General features: G+C 43.4%; 1 protein-coding gene across 1 annotated transcript in view; it reads right to left on the reverse strand.

The window, feature by feature from the left end:
• plcb4b (phospholipase C, beta 4b) overlaps positions 1-12500 on the reverse strand; it is a 35617-nt gene that overhangs the window by 20376 nt on the left and 2741 nt on the right. Inside the window, exons 3-10 of the mRNA XM_078289953.1 lie at positions 11217-11360; positions 4429-4508; positions 3931-3984; positions 3700-3781; positions 3319-3419; positions 2763-2820; positions 1559-1667; positions 142-352 (exon numbers count right to left, since the gene is read on the reverse strand). Coding sequence (XP_078146079.1) covers positions 142-352; positions 1559-1667; positions 2763-2820; positions 3319-3419; positions 3700-3781; positions 3931-3984; positions 4429-4508; positions 11217-11360 — 839 coding nt within the window. The remainder of the gene's footprint in view (positions 1-141; positions 353-1558; positions 1668-2762; positions 2821-3318; positions 3420-3699; positions 3782-3930; positions 3985-4428; positions 4509-11216; positions 11361-12500) is intronic.

Raw genomic sequence — 12500 nt, forward strand, 5'->3', positions numbered from 1 at the left:
CTCTGTTTATGTTCCTGTGTGTTTGTGTTTGTATAAACGCGTGTGTGTGTGTGTGCATGTGTGTGGTGTATGTGTGTATCTGCGCCTTCACACATGTGTCTATCACCTTGCCTGCAACCCTAACCCTGCTTTAGTACCAACCTGCACCCGGACAGCAGCACCTGGCGGTACATCTCCACAGAGGACTTCCCTCCGAACTGTCGGCCCGTCAGGTAGGTGTTGTGGGAGGAGCTGATGAAGTAGTGGGCCAACGACTGGTCCATCTCCTGGTACAGCTCCAGCCGGTCCAGGAACACTGGCGCGTTCTCGTCTGACATCAGGTACCGGCAGAAACCGTCACTGGACATGTGGCCTGGGGGGAGGAGGGGCGGGGGGGGGGGGGGGGGTGAGTTAGTGGGCTGGAGGCTAAACAACGATGGCTCTTTTCTCACATCTCACCTAGAACTACAAAGTCTTATTCATCCACATTTTTGATTTGGATTGGATCTTCTTCACCAGCTTAAAGGATAATTCTGGTTATTTTCATCCTGGGCCTTATTTTCCTAGTTTTTGCCAAAAGATGATTGATTACATTAATTCTGTCCAATACACACACACAGGGCAAACACAATCTATAAACAGTCAAACCCAAAAAGCAAATAAAACACGTCCTTTCAAAACAATAACACGCATACTGCAGTTACCCGTGTCTTTAAATAGCTGTGATGGAACAATTATCATGACATTGCAGTTATAATAGTCCATGTGATTTCAGCATTGCTCACACACTTCCTTGTTTACTTTGCTGGCTGCCGGTCTTCTGCTGCGTTCACTTCATATCGGAAGAAGTGAACAAACTGGCTTTTGTTCGTTCAGTTTGAAAGCGTTCTGTGTTTTACTCATTGGAACGCCCATATCCAAAATCATTTGAATTTTTTTATGAATAAATTTAAAATGTATTTATGAATTTAAAATCAACCACAAACAAACTACAGCAGATATTTCTCACTTTTTGTAAGTATGATTGATTGTATTACTGTGAATATAACTGATAATTTTGATTTTTAATACCCTGGACTGCAGATATTGGTGGATTCCCTGCTATGTTTGCGCTTGTGTTGACACACTTCCACAACTCGTGACGCCAGGTCGGAGCCCGCAAAAACAATCCCAAATATCCTACTTTTAATTACAACATGAACACAGCATCAGAGAACTTGAACGGTCTACTTGCCAACTAGCTCACACTAGTTAAAATAAGTAAGTAAGTAAAAAAAGTTTCAGGCAATGGATAATTGGAAAATCATATGTAGGTATGTCCCATTGCTGTGTGAGTGTTATGATCACTTTTTGGGTTCATCTGTTGGAGATTATGTTGGCCCTCTGCATGTGTATTGGAGAGGTATATAAAGTCTTCATGATGGTAAAAGCTAGGAAAATAAGGCCCGGGTTGAAAATTTACCGGGAGAGCACTATGCCAGTGATCTAGTGTGATGTAGCTTCCAAGCTTCACAGGCAGATGGCAATACAGCCTAAAATATGAATTTGCCTCCCGTTTCCCTCCACGCCTCTCTCCTACCTTTCTTCTTCAGCTCTGCGTCTCTCTCGTATTTCTCGACGATCTGCATGGCTCTCTTGGGGTCGTAGAATGGGAACAGGATCTCATTTAACCTGGGGTCGCGTTGGTTCTGGGGAACAACACACACACACACACACACACACATACAGAGAGTCATCCACACAAAAGTTGTCTGTACACACATTTATTGCCAAACACAAGCTGCTTCACCCGCTCACAGACAAAGTACGACAAACAACTGACACTAACACACAACAGGAAGGCCAACGTAACAATGCGACATGGGAGAAAGGACCAGCAGGGCCCACATTCATTAATGTATCCATGAAGTGCAGTGCTGATCTAAGACCAGGTGACCTCTGGAGTCACACCAAGGTTTATACAGCAAAGTGACCTGGCCAGTTATTCTGAATCAGCACTCATATTTTTAATAGCTTCATCAATATGGCCTTGAATAGAGAACACTAAGGTCTAGACAGGACGTACCATACACACCTTTCACTGTGATATATTCACAAGAAAACGTGAGCCACACTAACAGGTGCAGAGCTAGGGCAGTGGGTAAGTGTTTGCTTAAAGGGAAGGAAGCTGTTTGTGTTGGAAAGGTTCAAAGCAGCACTATTTTAATGATAGAATAACATCAAAAAATCAGTATAAGACCACCGCCCACCCAGAAAGCCAGGTGGGAATAAATCTAACTAGAGTTTTGGCTCTACTGGTGGGTCCATTAAAGCGTGATGCACAGAATAGGGGATGAAATAGCTGACACACAACCGCACAGCAGAGGGACTAAGCAGGTTTTCAGCCACAGAAAAGAGCACGGCCACGGCACACAGACACAGACAGCAGGAAGCAAGATGAGCCGAGCAGGAAGCAACAGGACGGAAACCTCTACCCTCCCGTTGCCATGGCAACACCAATCAGACACCGGGAGGCAAGCCGCGGCAGGGGGAATGGGGGCAACGGGATGAGGGTGGGCATGCAGGATAGGGGAGTTGGATGAAGTTGCCCTTGCAGGCTGACTGGAAGTCAATTTAATATTTTGTCCCTCTGATTAATAAGGGGAAGAAGTTTTAATGATGCTCGATCTGGGCCGGAGGGCAACTTCTACCCACAGCTGGACAGGGGTAAGGCGGGGGATTTGCAGGGAGGGGGATGGGCAAGCCAAACACACAGAGAAGTTAATGAATGATAAAGAGCTTACTTCATTCAGAAAGCTGACTAACTGGTCTACAGTTAAATAATCAGTTTTGTCCCCATTGCTGCAAAGGAATTAATTAGAAAAACAAAATGTTATGCTTCTTAAAATAGAAACCCTCACAGTCAGTCAGACAGTCAGTCAGTTAAAATTAGAAAGCAGAACAGCTGTTTTAAAGGGGATCACACTTACATGTTACACTTTTAGCCTTAACATGTTAATCATCACTCTTGATAACATTTATGAAATGTTGTCATTAGGTTGAACGTAATTAATGTTGAACTGTGGAAGCAGGTTAGGCTGTCCAGACGTCGTTAGTACAGCAGGCGCAGAAACATTTGTCCTGATTATTTCCAGCAAGACGCAGTAGCTCACACTAGGGGAATATTTAACAGTGGAAATCATCGTTCTATTTTAGCACACAAGGTAACACGGATAAAATGCTGTAGACACATGGGTACCAGCAGCTGAGTTATTTATTGGGAGGTTTTAGAACATTATTACTTTTAAAGGTGCAAAAGGGAAAAGGAGAGTGAGCGCAGGTTAAAAACGGGAGACTCACATCTTCTTGAAGAGTTCCTCTATGTCTGTGCGAGGGCAGATCTTCTGTGTGAGTGCGTAGAAAATGTCAAAGGTGAACGCAGACGGTTCAATCTCATCATTCTGCGGATGATAAACAACCCCGCCAACCACGAACATGAGAACTCTTCACTTACCAAAAAACACAGCGTCAGGCACCACAAAAACAGTAGAGTATGAATTGGATAGATGCAGAACAGCATGTCATCTGCTGTTTCAGGACGGTACATAGATAGATATTATAGTTAGCAGTATCTGTGCACACATCTGCTGTCTTCAAACCACACTACATCAAATCTATTGTTTGCAGACAACGGCTGCTGTAAAATCAACAGCAGCGGTCCGAAGTTTGGCGCTGTCTGACCTTTCCACTGGGCAGGCCCAGCTCCTTCAGAGCCTGGAAGATCCCCTTCTCCGTCTTCCCTGATGCAAACGTTCGCGTGATGCTGCGAGAGAGAGAGAGATAGACAGAGAGAGAGAGAGAGAGAGAGAGAGAGAGAGAGAGAGAGAGAGAGAGAGAGAGACAATTCAATGTCGGGTCTGGCACAGATTGGCATATCGGTTGAAACAAAATACCTGATCAAGTTCCTCTTACCCTCTCACAGGAATCTTCCCATTCACATTGGTCAGGAAGCACATTCTCATCCAACTAAAGGAGAGAAACAAACACAGACATACAAACACAAACACACACGCAAACACACAGATTAGTGTGAGAGAGAAAGAGAGATGGAGTGAGGAAGTGTGCTTAGTAGTGCTGTGTGAGTCAAGGTGTCTGCAAGTTTCATCATGTTATATCTAAGACTTTTTAAGACCTTTTAATGCTAATTAGAATGACTGAAATGAATGTTAAAAAGAAAATAGAAATTAATTAATTAAAAAATGTATGATAGGAATGATTTCTCACTAGAAAAACAACACAATGGCAAGAAACCACTAAATTTTTAAGACTTCTAAAACTGAACTTAACGCTTAAAGGCTGTATCTTACATTTTCCAAGGACTTTTGAGGTCTAGAATTTTAAATCCAAGATATTTTAAGTCTTTTTCAGGACATGCAGACAGCCTGGGAGTGTGTAGTGCGTGGTACTCACTGTTTCTTGAGGCAGGTCATGGGACAGACGTTGTTGGCCTTAAAGTTGTGAATCACTGACCTCAACCCCTCTGTCCACTTCTGCAAGCAAACAACCACAAGGATTCAGGACACACACTCTTGAACTCAAAAACACACAGACAAACACAGACTCACACACACACAGTAGCCAAGAGGGTAGCCAGGGTGCATATTGTGTTTATTAGTGGGTGCCTTTGGGGGATAAACACAAGCAAATGAATTGCCTCCCAAGTTCACACACAGAAGCGCGTGCAGGAACACACGCACGCGCACACGCACACGCACACGCACACACACACATACAGGGAGATAAACAGAGTGAATTGTTGCGAGGCTGTAAGCACTGATGGTAAACAAACAGCTAGAGAAGGCCTGTGCCTTCTCTAGAAAAGCCCAGTCCACTGGGACAAAACAGCACCGAGGAAGATAATCAGAATATTTCTGTCCCCCCTCCCCTTCCAATCTCTGAATGTCTCTCCCTCCATCTCTCCCCCTCTCTCTCCACTCTGTCTCTCCTCCACTTTCTCAGAAAATTATTACGGACATCATCACAAAAACATTAACCACGATAAACGGTGCAGCAGGGGTGGTCTGTTTGGGCATGTGGTGTCCCTGGAACCGTGTGTGTGTGTGTGTGTGAGTGTGTGTGTGTGTGTGTGTGAGTGTGTGTCCATGTGCGTGTGTCTGTTGATGTAAATAACTCTGTCATCTCCCGAGGTCTGCTACTTAGGCCACCTGCATGCTGTGAGGTGGTAATGGTGTCATGGTGTGTTTGTGTCTGTGTGTGTGTGTGTGTGAGTGTGTGGGTGAAAAAAAGAGAGAGAGAGAGAGGGAGAGAGAGAGAGAGAGAGAGAGAAAGAGAAAGAGAGAGTGGAGGGGAACTGAGATAGCAGGAATGAATGTGGTTAAAAGGGGATGCGTGCGTGTACCTGAATGTGTGTGTGTGTGTGTGTGTGTGTGAGTGTGTGTGTGTGTGCGCGTGTGCTTCGACCTTCAGGCTTGCCTGCTGAAGGCTGTTGTACGTATATCATTGCCAACCCTGTGGCACTGAGCGCTCCAGAGTGCAAACACCATTTATAACACCCATCACCACAAAAACACTCTCTCATGGGAAAAGCACGAACACTAACACTGCGCTGCCAAAACAACTGATCTGTACTGCCATGAAATATACTGAATATTCCAGTGTTTTGAAACTAGCTGTGATCTTGAAGGATGAGGACATCTTTTTGTCAAAGCTGTGGTCTTTGAATATATTGAATTTACTTTTTACTTTACTCTTTACTTCTCTCAGCACTTGAATGATCTCACCAGACATAGAGAACGACATATCCCTTGCAGGTTAAGGTAAAATACAAGATAAATTAAACACCCCTCTTTTTTCATGTAGTAAAATCATATTTGTCTGTTATTTAGCTCAGGTTTGACTGAGCTATCTGTCTAGCAGATGGCCCCCGAGCTGAGAAAAATTACATTCACTTGACTTCGAGTTTCCAAAGTGCTTTTTCTTGCTTTGGCTTCTTGTCTTTCAATTACAGCTAAGCCTTTGGGCCACCTGGATTTTCACAGAATATAAGATAGCTGCCTTTTTTTTTCCTCTCCACAGGTTTTCTTTGCCTTGAAGCTGCCTATAATGTTGAACCGAGAACTGACAATGGCTTGGCTTTATGTGTAAGTGAATCCCTTGGAGCATGACTTTTATGCTGCCACTGACTGGAGAGGTGGGCAGGGTTTGCATATTTTAGGTTCTTGTCATTCTTCAAGGCCCGAACAGTCCATCCCCAGAAAAGACTAATTGAATCTATTTATACAAATGTGTATTATGGGCTGTACAGGGATGTGTACATTTTCTGGAAGTTTGCCAGCAGAGGTCAGCATTTGTAATGTCTGCTATTGTGTGAGTTCAGTTGAGAGAGAGAGAGAGAGAGAGAGAGAGAGAGAGAGAAAGAGAGAGAGAGAGAGAGAAAAGAGAAATAGCGAGCGTGAGCGGGGATCTTCTGTCTGAGCCCACGCAGAAACGTAGAAATGAGGAGAGAGGGATTAGGAGAAAGGTGGAGAGATATCTCTCTCCTCAATGAGGCAGCCAGACTTCTCACAGACCTACTCATGACTGAGAGTGGGAAGTGAGAGAGAGTGAGCGTAAGAGAGAGAGAGAGAGAGAGAGAGAGAGAGAGAGAGAGAGAGAGAACAAGGCAAAGTGCAAAAGAGAGAAAGAGAAAGCAAGAGCTAGATAGGGGAGAGAGTGATAGAGATGGGGAGAGAAAGCGAGAAATGACTCACTCCAAATCTCTCCATTCAACAGAGTGAACCAAGGCCAAATCTGCGTTGTGTAGGAGTCAGCATATGAACCGTTGACCTGGCAATTTGCTTCGTGTTTGAATTCAATATTCTGCTGTGTCTGGGTGCTTGGCCGCCACAATAATGCTGGCAATGACTCACTGATGTATACTTGGTGTTTAGATATTTGCGCTGCGAGCTCATGCTGTGGAAACAGCACCAATGTGGACCTGGAGTGGACCAGGTGTGCTTGTTGGCCTGTATGTTGCTTCTATGAATTAGGGGTGAACTTTGTGTAAGTGCTGAGCAGAGTTAGCTTTGTTGGTGTTCCCGACCATCATAGACATAAATCTAAGCTTGGCCTTCCCTATGAGACAGGTAGGCAGTTTGGGGAGGGAGCCACCTAGCAGTGACCTAGTGCTCTGATCTCTCTGAGGAAGCGCATACTGTCATAGCAGGGGGCCGGTGAACAGAACTATGTATGTGTACATGTATGTGTGTGTATGCATATAGGAGATATGCACACATATTACATTCTCTTGTTTAAAGACCACTGGCATTGTATTGTGGATCTGTAATGCTCCATTAACTTACATTTTCACATCTACCAAGTCACATGAGAGCAAGCTAATGTAAAGCACATTACAATATAATCCAGAAGATAATTAATGAGAACTTGAAACACAGTGTATTATACCACCCCACCCCACAGGTACCATAACATTGTGTGTGTGTGTGTGTGTGTGTGTGTGTGTGTGTGTGTGCTAAATCTTATTGAAGTGGTGCATCTATTCAAACAGCAGTCACCATTAGTGTGTGGCTACAGGTGTTTATGGTCCAGCTATTAGACAGCAGAGCTTCTTTTGGTGCAAGTCCAAGTCAAGTCTCAAGTCACTTGAGACAAGTCTCAAGTCAACTCACACGTCTTTCAGGGCAAGTCGCAAGTCAAGTCTTACTGTAATTGCAAGTCTGTCTTCATAATTGCAAGTCAAGATGCAAGTCTTTCAGGTCTGTGAATGCTGACCATGCCCATCACAATGACATGGGACCAGTTCCTGTGTTTTTAAAGTTTTCCTTTCAAAGCTTTTTTTATTCTAGTCTTTTTCTTTGCCGCAGTCCTGGCTAGAACATGACATTAGACAGTGGATAACACCACGATAGCAATGATCCCATGTACAGAGATGGTGTGAGCGGATTATTTTTCCAGCTGGGTCCTAATGCTACCGTCCCTTGCAGTATGAGGGCTTTTATTTTACGACTTTAATTTTGCTAGTTAATTTGATGCCCCCTCACTGGGTTCAGAGGTAAGGACAATCAGAAAGGGAGGATGTGACGGCCATGGAAAAAGGTGACTTACAGGGAATTCTTCACACAAATATTGCAATTATTTCCTAGCAGACATTGTTGGACAAAATGGACTACTTGGACAGCTTAACTCTATTCATATACATTTAGCATTTTTTATTTATTTTCTGAACTCCACACAATTTCTCTAATTTTATTATTAGTTATTCGCTGCTTTCATCCCGGTGCAGCTGGACCGGCTGGAGGCTTGGCAGCGTGTTTATGCTTCAAGGCTGTTAGACAACATTTAGGCCTGTATCACACACACACACACACACACACACACTCACTCACTCACTCACTTACACACACACACACACACACACACACACACACACACACACACACACACCTAAGAACCATGTGACATCCAATTGCACATACATTTTGACTTATTTTACATACAACATTAGTCTTGAAAAGTTTCTCCTCCACCAATCAGAACACGGCTTTGCTTCGCCATTCTAACCAATTATGACATCACTGGATGGAGCTGGACTCTGCTCTACCAATCAGAGCCTGTCTCAGCAGCACTGATGACATCACAATCAGAATTCTGATGTGTTTGGTTGCAGCAGCTCAGGGCATAAAAAGCTGCGCTTGAGGTCTTCAGCTTCATACCTTAACACGGTAAGGTATGATCCCCTGGGTGCTGGTACAGCTGTTGCTTGGACCGCGGCAAGAGGCTCTCTTTGGGAACCTGGTCCTCATTTCAGACCAGTAGCTATTGGACGCTTGATGGGCATGTTTGGAAACTTTCTCTTATATTAAGTTAATAGTTCACTGAAATGTGTTTCTGAGAGAAATGAGGACCCTGTGAAAACACCCTTCAAATGATCGCAATCCTGTCAAAACAGGCACGAGACACAGAGAGATGGAGCAGGAGCAACAGACTGGTGGTGTCTCTTGCGTCTCTTGTGCTGGCTTTTTTTTTCTGGTTAATTTTGATAGCTTGGGCCAGGTAGCGTGGCGGCTAGCGAACGCGGTTCGTTGAAGAGCTGGTGGTTGGTACGAAGAGGCGCGGTTCGCGTCCCGCTGAAACCAACCTGCCAGCTGCTCCAAAGGTGTGGTCTGGCGGTTAGCGCTGGTGGTTCGTTGAAGATCTGGTGGTTGGTACGAAGAGACGCGGTTCGCCTCCCACTGAAGCAAGCCTGCCAGCCAGTCCAAACAGTGGTCTGGTGGTCGCGGTTCGAGGCACGGTTCGCCTCCCGCTGAAACAGTTTGTGCTCCTCGTTAGTGGCTAGTATCCCTGCCTGTCACGCAGGAGACGGGGGTTCAATTCCCCTAGGGGGTGGCAAACTTCCCTGAATTTCCCCAAGGGGATTAATCAAGTGCTACCGTATCTTGTCTTATCTTATCTTATCTTATAGGGTTGTAGGCCCTTGTCAACTCCACAGTAAGAGCTTTATCAGGGGCTCCAGGGAACGTGCTGGGTGCCGCTGCTGCTCCTGCTGCTGCAGCAGTACCGTTAAGCCAGGTGGTCGTAGTCAGTAGTGGCAAGCAACAACACTGCTGCTGCTGCTGCTACTACTACAGCTGCTGCAGCAGTATAGGCCTAGTAGTAGTAGTTCCAGTAGTTCTCATTACAGATATGTTAAATATTTTAAATTAGCATTTTGGCTAGTCATAATGTAATGAGAGATATTGTAAATAAGCATTTAAGATATTTCTCATTTCATTAAGACCAGTCGAAATGCTTATTTAAGATATCTCTAATTACATTATGACTAATCAAAATTCTAATTTAAGACATCTTTTATTACATCATGACTAGTTGAAATTCAAATTTAAGATATCTTTTTTTACATTATGACTAGTCGAAATGCTAATTTAAGATATCTTTTATTACATTATGACTAGTCAAAATGCTAATTTAAGATATCTTTTATTACATTATGACTAGTCAAAATGCTAATTTAAGATATCTTTTTCTACATTATGACTAGTCAAAATGCTAATTTAAGATATCTTTTTTTACATTATGACTAGTCAAAATGCTAGAGGTATCAAACACAAGGCAGAGTCCAGTTTGGGATGAGGTTGAGATATGATTGGCATGCTTGGTGACTGATGACGTGGTTTCGATAGTGAATGTCCCATATCACAAACAAACTGAATGAATGATGACGTGGCGTATGAATTTGGCCGAGCGCCAGTACTGTGCGTCGGCCTTATAGGATTTAGCAAAAATACAAGAGTACGGAGAATATCACCGGTAGATCCTGGACCTTCGTTTCGATGGGTAGCGATTCAAGGCTTATTTCAGGCTTTCAGGCTATGTGACATCATGCGGTACGCTTGTGGCTTTCCAAAAAGTTGAGATATTTTTATCTCAGGACGGCATGGTCGTGCCTGAAAAAAAAAGGCATCTCGAAACGCGTGCGCACTGCGACTGCGCCACTCTCGCTTTTCACCGCGTCTGCAGCGCGCCCACATTGAAAATAATGGATTTGCGTGCGCAAAAGACACCGCATGTGAACCATCAATTTTATTGGGGGGACAATTTTGCCTACTTTGAACATTGGGGGGGGGCACGTCCCCCTCTCCCCCCCACCGATTACCCCTATGCAGAAAGATAAATTCCAGTTGCCTTGTGTAAATTGGCAACTAAGTTCATCTTATTTTATCTTAAATGTTCTCTAGTTTGATACCTGGTCCCAACAGTGCCGAGCAGGGCTGGAATTCATTCGGGGAGTGTTTATTTTTTCATCAAAACCTTTACTAAACAAATCTTATCCTATCCAATCTATAAACAAATAACTGCAAATGAATCTTCACTAGATTCACTAGCGTATGAGTCACTAGCAGTATGTATGCCGACCTGCTCCAAGGATGTATGAGGAAAATTTGCTCAACAGGACAAAAATCCCTCAGTATATATAGCTACACAAAACAAAGTTAGATCTGTCCTTGTAAAAATAAACTGGACATAGAGTGTACCTCAGCAGTATTTAGACAATGCCACACTGACTCATGTTTTGACCCCTTACACTTATTACTTTGGATATGAAAAACCATTAAATTAAATCTCAAGGTCTGCACTTCAAAGTCATCGTCACTGTGTCATTTCACATCCAAAGTCAGAAGTATGGATCGATGTGTCGCTGTTGAAAGACGTGTGGAGCTCAGCTGCATGCAGATATTTACCCTGGCTGTGTCGGGGTTCTCAGCCACCATGAACATGAAGCTGAGGTTGACCAGGTCTATGCCGCTGCAGATGCAGATGATGCAGCCCTCTAAGTCCGCCTCTGTCTTCCCTATGGCCTCGAACGACGACAAGATCTTAGGGTCCTGAGAGAGAGAGAGGAGAGAGAGTGTTCAATAGACAGAGAAATTGACAGACAGAGACAGACAGACAGATAATAGATAGATACATAAACAGAGATAAGTGGGGAAAACACAGGCAAAGAGACAGCCACAGAAAGAAAAATGGAGAGAGGGAGAGAGGAAAACAGAAGAATGAGAATGAAAAAAACATGTGAATGTTATCAGGAAATCTGCAGACCTCAGAAAGTCAAATCGAAGACTTTATAAGGACTTTTCAGTGCTGGAATTTGGAATCTGGAATCGGATTGAAGACATTATTTCTGATTGAACATAGCTAATAAAAGTTGTGAAGCTTAGAGCAGTATAAGAAAACGGACACCAGGAAATTAAACGTTTAGGGATATGATGATGTCCAACACGTTTGACATATTGTATTAGCCCTGCCCAGTATTAATGTAAGAATGGACATGCATGTGGGTCAAACTTAGTGTGACCAACTGGAACTGCATGTAATGTAATACAACATAAGAAAATAAAAGTGGCGCTACTCTTGGTCCCATTCACATCTTTTGGTGAAACTACATAATTCTTGGAATTTGCTTTATTTTGTTTGTCTTACTTTCCAATTCTGCCTCCACTAAATATGACCGAATATAAAGAATCTACTACCACTAATAATACCACTATCTAATTGTATTACTGCATCAAAATGAAACTTAATTAAAAATAACCCTGTATTACTTAGTGAGAAAAATAAAACCTATAATTACTCTAGTTGAGACCGTGTAATGCTTTTTAAGGCTGTAAATTTAGACAATTTAAATTGAAAGCTTTTTCAATTAGTTTAAGGGCTTGCAAAAACCCTGGTTATTTTTCACAGAATAATCTGCAGTCCTCAAGACAGTTCAGCCCCAAATGACTGCATATCATTGTCCAAAAACACAGAGTGACAGCTCCCTCTCATCTTTTCAATCTAATTTCGGTATGCCACCACGGAAGATAGTAATGGATATTTGTTGCGTGATTGAATGAATGGCAACAAGTGACAGGCTCTGGCGTTTTAAAACCTCAGCCAGCAATCCTCCGATGCCATTCATCTTTTCTCGTTCATTGGATTAGCTGAAACAGCTCCCAGGGATTGTATAACCATGTTAGCCTCAGAGG

The sequence above is a fragment of the Centroberyx gerrardi genome, chromosome 18, assembly GCF_048128805.1.
Source record: "Centroberyx gerrardi isolate f3 chromosome 18, fCenGer3.hap1.cur.20231027, whole genome shotgun sequence".
NCBI lineage: Eukaryota > Metazoa > Chordata > Actinopteri > Beryciformes > Berycidae > Centroberyx > Centroberyx gerrardi.